General features: G+C 37.9%; 1 protein-coding gene across 1 annotated transcript in view; it reads left to right on the top strand.

Moving 5' to 3' along the window:
• Window positions 1-9,664, top strand: part of LOC144965004 (uncharacterized) — a 19,064-nt gene extending 9,400 nt beyond the window's left edge. Inside the window, exon 3 of the mRNA XM_078899849.1 lies at window positions 7,202-9,664. Within this exon, the coding sequence (XP_078755975.1) occupies window positions 7,913-8,329 (417 nt within the window). The 5' untranslated portion in view covers window positions 7,202-7,912 and the 3' untranslated portion in view covers window positions 8,330-9,664. The remainder of the gene's footprint in view (window positions 1-7,201) is intronic.
• Window positions 9,665-17,500: the final 7,836 nt, after the last annotated feature.

The following is a 17,500-nucleotide window of genomic DNA, read 5'->3' as shown; positions in this document are numbered from 1 at the left end:
TAATAATAATAATAATAATAATAATAATAATAATAATAATGGTGATGATGATGACGACGATGATGATAATAATAATAATAATAATAATAATAATATAATATAATAATAATAAATAATAATAATAATAATAATAATAATAATAATAAAAATAATGATGATAATAATAATAATAATAATAAATAATAATAATAATAATAATAATAATAAATAATAATAATAATAATAATAATAATAATAATAATAATAATAATAATAATAATAATAATAATAATAATAATAATAATAATAAAACTCTATTGATCCCTTCAGAAATTATCATAATCTTAACATCATTGCAATAAAAATTATATTTGATAATATCAGGGTAGTAATTAAAACGAGGAGAGAAACGTGATAAACACACAGAGAAAGAAAGGAAGAAAAGGAAGAAATATAATTAATTCGATAGATAAGAATGCTCTTAAATAAAGGTAAAGATATGAACAAAGTGTGCATTAAAGGTGTCATACAAAGCAAGAAAGAAAAGTAGAAGAAAAAAAAACCATCCCAAAAAATCAGTCTACCCTGGGATCGAACCTCAGACCTTCTGATTACCGATAATCGGAGAGTCTGAGGTTCGATCCCCAATCTAGGTAAGCTTACTTTTTGCGATGTTTTTTTTGTTTTTTTTTTTTACTATTTTTCTTTCTTGCTTTGTCTGGCACCTTTCATACACAATTGTTCAGATCTTTATCTTACACTGGGACCGGCTCCTTAATTTCTTTAATTAAATAAAGGTATCTAAGTATTATGTATATGCATGATTTTTACGATTTTAGAATACAAAAATAATTTCTTATTGACTCCCGTTCTATTTTTAGGTTGTAAATATAATAGTGTAAACGTAATTGTTGTTAAACAAACAAACAAATAAATAAACCAAACGAAGAAAAAAAAAGCCTGGACGACGTGAATCAAACAATGGGCAATTATCGAGGGCTCCAGGGAGGCAATAAATAAGACATTGCAAGACTGTACTGTTGTTATGAGGCCGTAAGCTACGATGAGGTGAAATTATGTTCCTACATTCTTCCAATTCCTTTCTCTCTGTTGTCGACAACTGCGGATAACTCCCCCCCCCCCCCCCCCCCCCCCCCACATTGAGGAACAAATATGCGGATGGATGGAATGGTGGATCAATGGATGGAAAGATGAATGGATGGTTGGATGAATATATTGATGGACGGATTGATGGATCAATGGATGGAAAGATGAATGGATGGTTGGATGAATATATTGATGGCTGGATTGATGGATCAATGGATGGAGACAGGTGGATGGACGGATGAACAGATTGATGGATGGATTGGTGTATCAATGGATGGAAAGATGAATGGATGGTTAGATGAATATATTGATGGATAGATTGATGGATCAATGGATTGAAGGATTGAATTGACGAATGAACAGATTGATGGATGGATTGACGGATCAATGGATGGAGGCAGGTGGATGGATGGATGAACAGATTGATGGATGGATTGATGGATTAACGGATAGGGGTGGATGAATATATCAATGGATGGATGGATACATGCATGGATGAATATTTTGATGTATGGATTGATGACTCAATGGAAGGATGGATAGATGGATGAATAATTGAGGTATGAATTGATGGCTTCAAGTATGGATTGAGTGATGAATGGATTGATGAATAGGTTGGTGGATGGATTGATGGATTAATGGATGGAGACATGGATAGATGGATGGCTTGACTGACGGGAACGGTGGGGGATTAATGGAGGACGATGGTATAGGTGAAGGAGTTCGGTAATGGATGGATGTATCCTTTAACGAGTTAAGTAACGATGATTTTTTGTGTGTCCATGCAAAGTTAAACAGATCAATAGTGTGTCTTTATTGGTTGGTAAGAGAAATGAATGGATATTTGAACTATCTGTGACACCTCATACACTATCTGTGACACCTCACGCACCATCTGTAATGCCTCATACACTATCTGTGACATATCAAGCACGATCTGTGACACCGCACGCACCATCTGTGATGCCTTACCCACGATCTATGACAACTCACCCATTATATGTGACATCTCACACAATATCTGAGGCAGCTTACCCATTATCTGTGACACCTCACGCACCATCTGTGACGCCTCATCTATATTTGTGACACCTCACCCATTATCTGTATTACCTTACACACTATCTGTGACATCTTACGCACCATCTGTGACACCTCATACATTATCTGTGACACCTCAAGCACTATCTGTGACACCTTACACACCATCTGTGATGCCTCATCCACTAAATGTGACACCTCACACATTACCTGTGACACCTCACACAATATCTGAGACAGTTAACCCATTTATCCGTTATCTATCATACCTCACCCATTATCTGTGACACCTCACCCATTATCTATGACACCTCATCCATTATTTGTGACACCTCACATAATATCTATGACATCTCACCCATTATCTGTGACACCTCACACTATATCTGAGACAGCTTACCCATTTATCCATTATCTGTGACATCTCATCCATTATCTGTGACACCTCACACATTATCTGTGACATCTAACTCATTATATGTGACACCTAACACAATATCTGAGACAGCTTACCCATTTATCCATTATCTGTGACACCTCACCCATTATCTGTGACACCTCACCCATTATCTGAGACAGCTTACTCATTTACCCATTATCTGTGATACCTCACCCATTGTCTGTGACACCTCACCCATTATGTGTGACACCTCACACGATATCGGAGATAGCTTACCCATTTACCCATTATCTGTGATACCTCACCCATTACCTATGACACTTCCCACACCATCCGTGATGTCTCCTCCCGCACCATCTGTGATACTCATACATTATCTTTGACACCTTACCCGTTATATATGATACCTCACCCACTATCTGTGATACACCACACACTATCTGTGATATTGATTACCGTGTAATAAATATTTCTCAGCGATAATGTTTAATTATTGTCACGTGATAAACTAGAGACGTTTGACAGCATACGATTTCACCACTCATAGATCCTGTCTATGAATGGCAAACAACCCAAGTAGATGAGAACATCTATTTTGAGTTATCGATTTGTGACGTCAAATGGAAAGAGTGTCTTACTTATCTGTATGTAACATAAGAAATCAACTTATTCCAAGATCTCCACTGTTAGCAACAATGTTTGTTTTGTGTCAGGTACATGGAGTGTACGTTTATCGAAGACTTGAGTGATTTAAATCACTTCGATCAACCGGATGTAAAAGAGCGAGAGAGCCATAGAAAGAAAGAGAGAGAGAGAGAGAGAGAGAGAGAGAGAGAGAGAGAGAGAGAGAGAGAGCGGAAGAGTGAAAGAGAAAGCGAGGGAGCGAGACAAAGAATGAGAGAGAGCGAGAAAGCGAGCGAGAGAGCTAGAGAACGAGAGAGTGAGAGAGAGAGAGAGAGAGAGAGAGAGAGAGAGAGAAAGAGAGAACGAGGGAGTGTGTGAGAGAGAGAGAGAGAGAGAGAGAGAGAAAACAGAAAGAATGTCAGAGAGTGAGATAGAACAAGTGAGTGGGAAAGAAAGAGAGAAAGTGAATGAGAGAGAGGGGGGAAAAGAACGAAAGAGAGAGAAAGAGAGAGAGAGAGAGAGACAGAGAGAGACAGAGAGAGAGAGAGAGAGGGAGAGAGAGAGAGAAAGAGAGAGATTTAGAGCGAGGGTGAGAGAGAGAAAGAGAAAGAAAGAGATAGATAGGTATAGAGAGAGGGAAGGGATGGGTATGGGATACTGATATGCAATTCTTGTCTTGAAATTGTTACAGATTCATTATCATCCATCCATCCAATGCATTCATGAAAACGTGTGTTAGATTGATCCATCCATCCATCCACCCACCCATCCATCCATCCATCTATCCATTCTTTCATCCATCCATACATCCACCCACCCATCCATCCATCCATCCACCCACCCACCCATCCATCTATCTATCCATCCATCCATCCATCCATTCATACATCCATCCATCTATTCAACCATCCATCCAATGAATCCATGAAAACGTGTGTTAGATCGGTCCATCCATCCATCCATCCATCCACCAATTCACCCATCCATCTATCCATCAATTCAGCCATCTATCCATCCTTCCATCCAATGCTTTCATGAAAACTTGTGTCAGATTGATCCAACCATCCATCCATCCATCCATCCATCCATCCATCCATCCATCCATCCTTTCATCCATCCACACATACATCCATCCATTCATCTATTCATCCGTATATTCATCCACCCATCCATCCACCCATCCATCCATCCAATGAATTCATGAGAACGTGCGTTAGATTGATCCAACCATCCATCCACCCACCCATCCTTCCATCCATCCATCCACCCATCCATTCATCCATCCATCCAATGAAATCATGAAAACGTGTGTTAGATTGATCCATCCCTCCATCCATCCATACATCAATCTATTCATCCATCCATCCATCCACCCATCCACCCATCCATCCATTCATCCATCCGTCCATTCATCCATCCATCCAGTGCATTCTTGAAAACTTGAGTGATCCATCCATCCATCGATCCATCCATCCATCCATCCATCAATCTATCATTCAATCCAATGCATTCATGAAAGCTTGTATTTGATTGATCATCACATTCCCAGAAATACACAATGTTCTCTGGTTGAAGCTTTTAAAATCAATGGCTTTCAGAATCTATTTATTTTATAACGTTGCAAACACACGTCTATGAACCAGTCATCTGCCGTACTTCAGAAAGACGCGTATTTAAGACATTGGCCAGAAAACTCGTCCTTCAAATATCGATCGATTTAAATGACTCTCACCTTGTCAATAGCTCTCAAACCCGAGACCTCGCGAGGTCTTGATTAAGAACTGAGAGTTTTTGCTAAGATAAGGGACATTTAAATAGATCGATATTTGAAGGGCAAGTTTTCTGGCCAATTTTTAAAAATACGCATATTCCTGGAGTAAGGCAGTTAATAACAGATCAAAGTTGTCTTGTCTGACTACAGATACCCTTTGATACACGCTAAAGCAAACCCAAGGTTGGAATAAAATAGTGTTGGATAGTGAAGGTGTGGGGGTAGGGATGGGTGGATAAGAAGCTTTAGGTATGGATTATGATATTAACTCGGTGTTAACTCCGTACTCTGGAAAAACACGTATTTAAAAATTTGGCCATAAAACTCGTTTCAAATATCCATCGATCTAAATGTCCCGCATCTTGGCAAAAGCTCTCAAACCCGGGACTTCAATGAAGATTTTCCGGAAATCCCAGGTTTGATATTTTGCCAAGATGAGGGACATTTAAATCAATCGATATTTGAATGACGAGTTTTTTGGCCACATTTTTAAATAGGAGTTTTACCGAGTACTACAGTTAACTAGTTAACCATTAAGATAGTTTGTTTATTTATCAAAGTACACAAGGAAATCTTATAAACTTGTACTTGAATGAACTTTCTCTAAAACACTACACCGATCTCAAACCATGTTCCTTTTTTTTTCTTTTCCAACCTATTCCGGAATTTCAAGCTCTCTCACCAATTGCCAAGATCCATAACTCTCAATACATCTAATCTCCCCCCGTTTCCTGCCAACGATCTTTCTGCGTCTGATAAAATGTCGGCTTTGTAAGGTTAGACAATCTGTTATTGCTCCAGCTAGACCTCCAAGCCTTCAAGTTCGTTTTGAAATTCGATCTGACAGCACTGATGCATAATGGCTTGGAAGCGATCAGGAATAATAAACATTTTACGCAATAAAAACAAACGCTCTTTTCCCCATAACACTGACAGTTGCTTAATTTATAGTCTGTTCATAAGGCGGATCATTCCGTGTTTAATATTCCCTTTATCTGCTTATCCCCCCCCCCCTTTCTTTTTTAAAAATAAGCTTTAAATACATCAAACCAGACGATGCAGGTGCAGCTATGTAGTCTCGTGGTATGACACTCGATTTCGGATCGGAAGATCATGGGTTCGAGCCTCGCACGGCGCATAGTTGAGTCCTAGGAAAAGGCTCTTTACTCACATTCTCTCATCGTACTTGGGTGTAAAATGAGTACCTGGGTGTTAACAGCTTTGTCTCTGTCGGAAAAATTGTAATATTGCGTAACAGGCGTCATGTCTCGATTTACATGTTATGTGTTGCTGTTGGTCAGGAACACACATTTGCAAAGCGCTTTGAGCACGCTTAGTGGATTCTGTGCTATATAAAAGCTCATGTCTGACAAACGAACCCAATTGTGGGCCTAGTTTAACATTGGTGTAATGAACAATATTTTGTGTCATTTTTTGAGATTTCTACTACAGTAATGAGCCCAGAATAAATTGAGTTATCAGACCTGCAGATAAGGGCACGTCGACCAAACCCCATTGAAGCCCATTCATACATTTTCCAGTTTGGTTCCGCTAACCTCTGATGGTGACAGGACCTATCATCGGGGTTGACTGATATCTTGTAAATAGACATATTTTGGCTGGCTGGTTTTTCCTATGTTTTTTCAAATATTCGGCAAAAATTGAAGATGATGATGATGATGATGATGATGATGATGATGATGATGATGATGATGATGGTGATGATGATGATGATGAAACTAATGATGGTGATGACCATTCATTACATAATTTTTATGTGATTTCTTTGACCGACATGTGAGAGTAGGGGTTCCTTCTTTCAAATAAGATAAATTAAAATCAAGAAATAGCAGCTTAACAAAATTTGAGGACTTAATAGAAGAATAAATTACGCCATTTTGATGACTTAATAGAAGAATAAATTACGCCATTTTGATGTATAGTTTATACTGGTGAGTTTAATACAATTGGATACATTCATTAGGCGTCAAGACTTTTCAGTCAAGCCAAATATATATATATATATATATATATATATATATATATATATATATATATATATATATATATATATATTATTTCAAGTATAATTATGATCAACTTCTAAAATATCGTTTCGAGCATCAGCTCTCATCCTGATATATATAGTAATGATGACCAATCCGTTAATTAAATTGGTTGACAGTAGTAAAAACAAGAACTTGGTAAGCCAAATTGACTATTTACATCATGATAAAATTTGGACCGCCATCCCTAACCTCTTTCACTTTTCTTTGCAGGACTCCAATATTTGAGGGAGGTTTTTCTGCTCAAGCTCTGCCGATCATCAGTCGTTTAGTCCGGTCCACGTTAATTCCTTTCTACAAAGTGTTGCTATGGACGATCTCAAAGAGAAATGGAAATTTCAAACATAGATATATGTTCTTGTCATTTCCACTAGAACTGGGTCATCTGCTTAAATTGCTTTTTGTTAAGAAATCTTTTCAGAACATTAAATATTATTTCGTTATTGAATCAATACGATATTAAGCAATTCCTCTTGTCAAAGTAATATTACTGTAGAAATATGTCCAGACACAGCTTGCAAACTTCCTCTTAGGAAAAATTCGTACCGATCTTTTATAGTTTCAGGTAAACTGACAGCCTCTGCTTGGTTTGAGACAAGTTAATATTAATGCTGTGCGTTTAGTCAAAAAGCTGACAACAATCCACCAGCCGGGTATAACGTATCAAATCACAAAGCCATGCGTATCCCTAGAACGTTTATAGTCTGATTGATAGGATTTAGTGAGAAGGAATTACCTAAATGACCGACTAAACACAATAACAAAGACCCCCTGTGACGTCAATTTCGTTCCATCAATATCGAATTCGTTTTGTGTTTAAACTCCAAAACAAAAGGATTTGTCAGAATCTTGTCAAAGAGGACTACAGCAATATTTAATCACTCGATATACAATGCAGTAGTCTTGATTTCAAAGACACAACAAATGATGAATAATCTAACATCACCCTTAGTGTCACATGATAACAGAGAGACAATTAATTTTACGTCAGATATTTATCCTTATATGGGACATGGCGGGAACAATTCGAGTCAGATCAAAGAGGATGCTGCTTCCTTCACGTCAACCATATCATCTCTCATCACCACTACCACCACCAGCAGCATCAGCACAGAAGTGTCCGTGGATAAGTTATCTCAGAATTCAGATGCCAGTATTTTGGCCAAAATCACAGCATTGCTGGTGATCACGGCTGTCGTCTTGGTCGTGTCCTATCGATTCGTGGTTCGTCTATTTTTGGGTTACACGGACAGCAAGGAGGATGTTTACCCAGAGGGATTTTCTGATGATGACGATTCTGGTGGATTTAGACGCTGCCCGGATGACTACGATGACATATAGAAACAAAGTTGTGACATTTGGAATATGACTATCATCTCTCATCACCCAGAGGTATTTTCTGATGATGACGATTCTGGTGGATTTAGACGCTGCCCGGATGACTACGATGACATATAGAAACAAAGTTGTGACATTTGGAATATGACTATCATCTCTCATCACCCAGAGGTATTTTCTGATGATGACGATTCTGATGTATTTAGACGCTGCCCGGATGACTACGATGACATATAGCCAAAAAGTTGTGACATTTGGAATGAATGTGATAAATTAAAACTCTCCTTACCAGCCATTTTCAGGATTTCCCTCAAAACTTCACACCCAAATAACATAAAAATAGATTTTTTATCATTCAAGTGCAACAGCAGTAAGTTCTTGCCAACACAATTTCTTTAGCAAGACATGCTCTACACAACATCGTTCATTTTCTTTAAATTTTATGATGTACAAGACAAATTTGAATAAGAAAAATGTAGGTTGTATTGTAGCGAATGTGACGATTTTCCTATAGTTGGTAAGAGAGGGTTAAGGAGCAGGCAATGGCATAAGATAAAGACCTGAAAAACTGTGTATGAAACAATGCCGAACAAACAAGTAATTTCACGGCAGACATTTATCATGGTATGGGACATGGGAACAACAGGATTCAATAGTCTGATGTCACGTCGCCCAGCAACGAGGGATACTTTTATTCTTCATGCTGGCTAGAACTTTTTCACATGTCATGTGATCATAATTTATAAAATTCAAAACATGATCAGATTTATAATGTTTTTCTCCTCTGGATACACTTTTATGCTCGTCGGAGAAGTATTTCATAAGGGCGTCCGCCATTGTTCCGATAGTTTAGAGCCAGTTACTAGGTTACTATGCGTCATTACGGGGAAGGGACGTCACGGCTGTTGAAGCATATTCGAGTCAGATAAAAAGGATGCTTCCTTCACGTCAAGCATATCATCTCTCATCATCCAGAGCGATTTTCTGATGATGACGATTCTGGTGTATTTAGATGCTGTTCAGACGACTACGATGACATATAGAAAAAAAAGTTATGACATTTGGAATAAATGTGATTAATTAAGGAGCAGGCACTGGCATGAGATAAAGATCTGAAAAATTGTGTATAAAACAATGATGAAAAAATAGCAGTCCTTCAGAGCCATTAGGCCCATGGAGCCGGAGTTTATCCCGGTTTCTATAACGTGAAATGGACAATAGCAATTGCTTGCTACCTTGTCTTTAGTCAATCGCAAAGTACTTTCCGCAATATCTAATACACCTAGCTACCTCAATCACTACTGGGTGGACAGGTGGGAGGGGGGGGGGGGGTTAGAAAAATATCTCGACTGCACCCGGGATCAATCTCGGTCCCTGTGATCGTCTAGCGAGTGCTCTACCAACTGAGCTATCGTGAACCCCAATGCCAGACAAATCGGGTTAAAAATGTCACCCACCGAATCATAAGGATATTCTGTCGGAATGAATGTGACCCACCGTATCATAAGGATATTATGTCGGAATGAATGTGACCCACCGTATCATAAGGATATTATGTCGGAATGAATGTGACCCACCGTATCATAAGGATATTATGTCGGAATGAATGTGACCCACTGTATCATAAGGATACTATGTCGGACTGAATGTAACCCCGAAACGTGACATAGAATGAATATAATGGGAATATCATTTTTCAGGGGTTTTATGCAATGCAAGAAATTGTCCATTTTCTCCACCATCACGATTTGAAATGAACCCGAAAGTTAATGTTTAATTTCTTTTTTAATTCCGCCCGTTCGCAATGACACCATAAGACTAAGACCCCGTCGCCTAGGATTCAATGAGGGAATATTATAGATAATTCTACTACCCCTCCCCCTAAACAGTAACGCGTAATGATATCATATTTACAATAATTATTTGTGACGTCAGATTATATTTTAAAAGGGGTCCCTGGTCAACAGCAATATTTAACATGTAGGAAGAGACATGACGCCTGTTAGGCGATATTACAATTTTTTCGGACAAAGTCAACGCTGTTAACGGCCAGGTACTCATTTTACACCTGAGCACGGTGAGAGAACTTGAGTAAAGAGCATTTTCCAAGGACTCAACAATGCGCCGAGCGAACCCAGGACCTTCCGATCCAAAACGAGTGTCATACCACTAGACCACATAGCTGCATATATAGTTAAATTTCACTAAAAATCAGATTCTTTAAAAAGGAGTATCATTTAGATGTTTTTGAAGATGTCTTTTATTCAAAGATAAGGAAATTGGAACCGATTGAGGGGTAGAATAAATGATTTCTTACACTCTTGCGTTTTGGAATACGAACTTTCTTCCCAACGCCCAATCGCAAGTTTGTGTAGCGATTGGGAACACGTCCGGAATTCCAAAAAGCAAGAGAGTAAGAATCGTATATAATCCATGAAACAGGATGTCTGATATCAACAGGAATCACCGATGTTGTCCAAGTGAGCAAATTGAGGGTTAATAATCTTGACCAAGGAAGAAAACGAAAGTGCCTTGAGCGGGACTCGAACTCGGGATCTTCATGTTCATATTTTGTGACTATAAAGTCAATTTCCTGCACCAAGTATATCTCAACCTTACACCGTTTTAACCCCCTCATTACCAACTATAGGAAAATCATCATATTCGATACGATACAACAAACATTTTTCTTATTCAAATTTCTTTTGTACATCATAACATTTTAAGAAAATGAAAAGCGTCTTGTAGAGCATGTTATGCTAAAGAAATTAGTCATCGCAAGACAATAACTGCTATTGTGTTTGAGTGATCAAAATATATTTTTGTGTTAGTTGGGTGTGAAGTTTTGGGGAATATCCTGAAAATGGCTGGTAAGGAGAGAGTTAAGAAGGTGAGTTACAGATACAATATAAGACAACAAAAATATCCAAAAAATCCCAATCTGTCTCTCACACTTTTTCAGATATTAGAAATAGACTTTTTAAATGTTGGGGGGGATGGGGGGTCCCGATAGCTCAGTTGGTAGAGCACTCGCTTCACACGCAAAGGGACCGAGATTGATCCGGCGTGTAGTCGAGACTATTTTTTTTCTGATCCCCCTGTCTACCAAGCAATGAATAGGTAGCAGGGTCTGTTAGATCGGGCGGAAAGTACTTTCGATAGACTAGCGTTCTTGTATCCAAAGGATAACAAGCTATTGCTATTGTCCGTTTCACACTATAGAAACCGGGATAAACCCCGGCTCCATGGGCCCCTTGACTCTGAAGGACTACTTTTGTAAATGTTGTCTCTGATCGATTCATATGTAAAATATACGTGGTCATTACCATGGGCATATTCGGTGTACAATTGGAGAAAAAAACTTGAGCTTTTTTATATAACGCAATATCCACTAAACGCGCTCAAAGCGCTTTACAAGGGGTCTCTGGCCAACAGCAACATTTAACATTAGTAGTAGTAGTGTCGTATGGTCTTCACACCTCCAAACATTTAACATTAAGAACAGGACATGACGCCTGATAGGCGAGATTACACTTTTTTTTGGACAGAAACAACGCTGTTAACGGCCAGGTGCTCATTTTACACCAGAGTACGGTTAGAGAATGTGAGTAAAGAGCCTTTTCCAAGGACTCAACTATGCGTCGAGTGAGGCTTGAACCCAGGACATTCCGATCCGAAAGCGAGTGTCATACCACAAGACCACATAGCTGCAAAGTGTACAATTTGAGACAGACGCCTTCCAAGTAATTTGTACTGCATGAATAGGAAGTTAACGAAATTGACGTCGAACGACGAGCGACGAGCTAGAAAGCCCGGATCCATCCTCTGACGTCACCACACGACGTTGGGTGCAAGTAGTATTAGTAGTGGTTGTTGTTGACGGAAGAGATCTGGCTTTCTTTCTAGTCGTTCGTCGTTCAACGTCAATTTCGTTAACTTACAAATCAAAATTCTGTACTACATTGTTAGTGGTCTTGCCTCTCGACGCATTGTTAAGTCCTCGGAATAGGCTCTTTATTCACATTCTCTCACCTTACTCAGGCGTTAAATGAGCACCTGGCCGTTAACAGTGTTGGTTCTGTCGGAAAAAAAAAATGTAATATCGCGTCATGTCTCGTTCTACACGTTACACGTTGCTGTTGGGACCCTTTGGAAAGCGCTTTGAGTACATTTAGTGGATATTGTGTATATGATTGCAAAAATGAAACTTTGTAATGTGATATTTCCTTATTTAACCATAGAAATGAGTTATATAGACATTTATACACCCAAATACATTACATTCCTATCTGTTATCGAGTCATGTTCCTCTCATAATACATAAGACATTTTTTATATCTTCACACAAGCACACTGACACACACACACACACACACACACACACACACACACACATACACATACAGCCATGCTCTGACAATGCACCTGTCCTTTTTGACCAGAATATTTTTGAGCACTTAAAGCGAAAGATTAAGGAGAGAGAGAGAGAGAGAGAGAGAGAGAGAGAGAGAGAGAAAGGAAGAAAGAGAAAGAAAGAGAGAGAGGGGGGGGGAGAGAGAAAGATAGAGAGGGAGAAAGAGAGAGAAAGAGAGAGAGAGAGAGAGAGAGAGAGAGAGAGAGAGAGAGAGAGAGAACTTGAGTTGAAAAGTAAGGAGATAAATCCACCTCTTCGCCCAATACCATCAACGAAAGACATTTGAAACTTTCATCTCTGAAAAACAATCAAAATATCATAATTCCCATCCCACTTGTTCCCGATCTAAGAATTTGATGATTTGATTGATTCCGTATTTCTTTAATTCAATTGATACGTGAATGTCAATGTAAGGTGCCTAGTGCCTGTTTATAAAGGGTAAAGCGCTATTTATAATCATCATCATCATCATCATCATCATCATCATCATCATCATCAATCATCACCATCAACTTGCTCACTCAGGCATTTTTATCGTATGGTTACTGGATGAATTATAATGTAGTGTGAAATATCATCATGAAATATCGATATGAATTAATTGTGAACAAAGGGCAGATGTCAACATGCCGATTCTATTCTCTTTGGAGGTGTGAAAACCAGTCCTCTTCAGGCTTGATAAATAGATTGTACAACTGATCTTCTTCTTTCAGAGTGATGCCATCTCATTTTCTAGCCTAAATTATTGCTGATCGTCAAGAAATTTCGTCCATCTTTGCTCTTTTACGCCCCTTAATCATAAGAATCTGCCTATACTTCTTGCTACAAAATAAGTTAGGCTACCTGCTTTGAATTCAATCATCTTCTGCTTTCAGCTTGTCCCGCATTTTGCAGGGTTGCCTTAATGCGTGCCACATCTCTTTGCATTTCGGTTCAGAGCATCATCTTCCTCCGGGCCCAATTCTTTCAAATCTTTCTGTACCTTATCCAACCATCTAGTCTTTGGGCGTCTCTCTTTCCTCTTCCCCGCTAATTGTAAGTTCAATACTTTCCTTCCCACGTACTCCCTCTCTCGTCTCTTTACATGTCCGAACCATTTGAATGAATGCTTATGATCAATATGTAATCTATTCGTTATTTATTAATTGTCTGGAGAACTTGTAACACACTTCTCATGAATTTTGAACCGAAGGTGTGACGTCACAACATCTGTATTCTATTGTTATTGTCTATACCCTTCAATTCCAGAGAGATTTCAGATTAAAGAATTTTAGCAAGTTTGAATTCATCTTGCCAAATTCACAGATACTTGGAGGCAAAATGTCATAATACCACAGCACACACGTGTAACATAATAAACACAAATGAATATAACAGCTTCGAAAAAAAAAGAACAAAATACCAAACACGGAACGTTTCGGGCGTAAAACACTTCTTCAGCCAACAACAAAAAAACACCGAAAATATAAATACATTGCTAATAAAAACCAGACGATGGCAAATTATTATTTGGCGCATGTGTTTTTAGTAATGTATTTATGCATTCATTGTTTTTGTTGTTGGCTGAAGAGGGGTTTTAAGCCCAAAACATGTCGTGTTTGGTATTTTGTTCTTTTTTAAAGCTGTCATTTTCATCACTTTGGCGTGTCTAACATCAACGGGCACGCATAAGGCATTGATTAGATGTAACAACCTTTATCGTAGGCTGAATAAAAACACCTATTCAAAATTTTGGCCAGAAAACTCGTCCTTCAAATATCAATCGATTAAAATGACCCTCATCTTGGCAAAATCTCTCAAATCTGGGACTTTATACAAGACGTTACGAAGTCCCAGGGTTGAGAGTTTTGGTCAAGATGAGCGTCATTTTAATCGATCGATTTTTACAGGACGAGTTTTCTGGCCACAATAGTAAATACATGTGTTTTTTTTTTTTCATAGTAGACCAGCATTGGTAAGGTACTTATCTTACACTGGAGTAAGTGAGGAAATGTGAGTAAAGAGCCTTTTCCAAGGATTCAACTTTGCGTAGCCCACATCAAGACCCGAACCAGAGACCTACAAATCATAAGCCGCGAGCTTTATCTCTGGACCACACAACCTCTCTTACAACCGCTAACCGCTAACTTGACAATCTAAAAATTGTTACAGTGAATGACGTAATCAGTCGGATGATGAACAGGTTTGAACTGAGATATTGCCAAGTTTTGTTAGTTTTTATCCAAAATAAGTTATTGTCGTAAATGATTAAATCAACCCTTTTTGTACATCTTCGGGAAGTATCAAAGCTTGATTTCACTACTAAATATTTTTTACAGCTGGTCAAGTTGAAAAAGTATGAAATTTGAGAAAAGTTGCTGGATACCTTTCCCATACATCTGATCATAACTTAATGAAAAATCACCCGATTTACTTCAAATAAAGATTAAAATGCTCTGGTGAGCATATTCTTTTAGAAAATGAAAAAAAAAATGCAAATCCAAAACGTTCACCTTCCGACTGATTATGTCATGCACAGAGACAATTTGTAATTCTAAGAGGATAAAAATTTATTCGCTATAGTTCACTTTTAAAATCAGCAAGTTTCCTCTGACAATGATCAAATAACTTTTCAATGTCCTTAAAATTACATTATCTGGCATCAACTCGCATATTCATTAAGTTTTAATGACTTAGAGATGCTCATGACGTTCTGAAATTGGAGTCGGAAATTCGTAATTCTACGATTTGTTTGTAACAGTATGCAGACCTGCAATAATTCCAGTCGCTTTTCCCACAACTTTGCCAAGGACCCAAATGTCGCCAGATGTATGACGAGCTTTTACTGTACTGCCGTACTCTGGAAAAAAAAAAAGCTAATATTCAAATTTTGGCCAGAAAACTCGTCCGTCAAAAACCGATCGATTTAAATGACACTCATCTTGGTAAAAACTCTCAAACCTGAGACTTAGAAAAACTATGCCAAGTCTCAGAATTGAGAACTTTTGTCAAGACGAGGATCAATTTAATCGATCGATATTTGAAGGACGAGTTTTTGGCCAAAATTTTAAATACGTATTTTTCCATAATATGGCAATATAGTTGTTATCCAACTTATGTGCGCTGCTCACTGACCAGAGACGTTAACTATCTACTTACAGTTTGGGGTGTTACTTCATATTACATTTTGTTACTTTTGAATTATAATTAAATTTTATTTTATATTAAATTGAATTTTAATTAAAAAACAAAAACAACAACAACAAATTTTCTGCCTTTTTGTTTGAGTTTTGTTTAATTATTTACACTGTTGTTTACACAACTTAGAATGCACACAACCTTGATACGATTCTTCCCAAAAAAAAAATTATTACAAAACTTGAGCTTTAGTATAGCGCAATATCCATTTAACGTTTTCAAGACGCTTTATAAAGAGCTCCTGACCAACAGCAACCCATAACATGTAGAACAAAATGTGATGCCTGTCAGGCGATATTACAATTTTTCTCAACAAAGACAACGCTGTTAACGTCCAAGTACTCATTTTACACATGAGTTTGGTTAATGTGAGTAAAGAGCCTTTTCCAAAGACTCAACTTTGCGCTGAGCGAGGTTCGAAGTCAGGACCTTCCGATCCGAAAGGGAGTGTCATACCAATAATAGACCACATAACCGCACATGGTTTGCCTTATCGAAGTATTAGCGTATCGTGACTTGTACCAAAGTCAAGTGTCATTGAGTACAGTTAGTGACTGGACATGGATCGCAGGGGTGACATTTGAGTAGACTTGTTGTTTTTATTTTAGAAAAGCCTTCAACAGAATTTCAGAACAAGTAGGAGGAGGATGGGGGGTTGTGGAGGAGGAGGATGAGCTCGAGAAGGAGGAGGAAGAGGAGGAGGAGTAAGCGGGATAAGAGGAGGGGAAGAAAGAGAAGGAAGAGGAGGAGGAGGAGGAGGAGGAGAAAAAGATTTTATAATAGCATAATAGAAAAATATTATTATTATTACCCTTTGTTAAAACAAACAAAAGGTCTGTGTGAATGTTAAGCGCCATAGAGCACTTGTCTGTTGATTAATGGACGCTATTTAAGTAATTTATTAATATTATTATTAGTAGTATTATTATTGTTTTATTATCATGATGATGATGATTATTATTATTATTATTATTATTATTATTATTATTATTATTATTATTATTATTATTACTATTATTATATTATTATTATTATTATTATTATTATTATTATTATTATTATTATTTATTATTATTATTATCATTATCAATGCACAGTGGCATTGGAAACTTGTAGGGAATCTAATTGATGCTATGGGTTAAGTTAAATTACTCATAACATCTATCGGCCGGATACAAAGTAAGCCTACACACAAAACTCTGCTTAACCTAAACGTATATAAAAGGAAAATATTATGAGTAGTTCTCACTAAATTCTGTCAATCAGACTATAGGCCTAAACGTTTAAGGTTACACATAGTGTTTGTGTGTTGGTACTTTAATATCCAATTATTTATTTTAATTTCCTTTATTCATCCCCATGCGAAAATTTGTCTTTTGGATCTATGCCAAGGGAAGACTGGAATATCTCAGGCGTCAGCCGCAGTGCAGCACCGCAAATTGAGCTAGGGTGATGTGACTTGCTCAAGGCCACACAACGCGGTGGGTGAACGAACTCGGTACGTTTTGGGTAGGAAGACTGTACCGCTGAGCCACGCTGTCCCGTTGTGAGTAGTTTAACTGAGCGCAGAGCATCAATAGTTA

The sequence above is a fragment of the Berghia stephanieae genome, chromosome 2 (assembly GCF_034508935.2).
Source record: "Berghia stephanieae isolate SIO BIC M18660-M18661 chromosome 2, UCSD_Bste_1.3, whole genome shotgun sequence".
NCBI classification, from domain to species: domain Eukaryota; kingdom Metazoa; phylum Mollusca; class Gastropoda; order Nudibranchia; family Aeolidiidae; genus Berghia; species Berghia stephanieae.
Note: the sequence above shows the minus strand (reverse complement) of the source record. Positions and strands in the feature narration are given on the sequence as shown.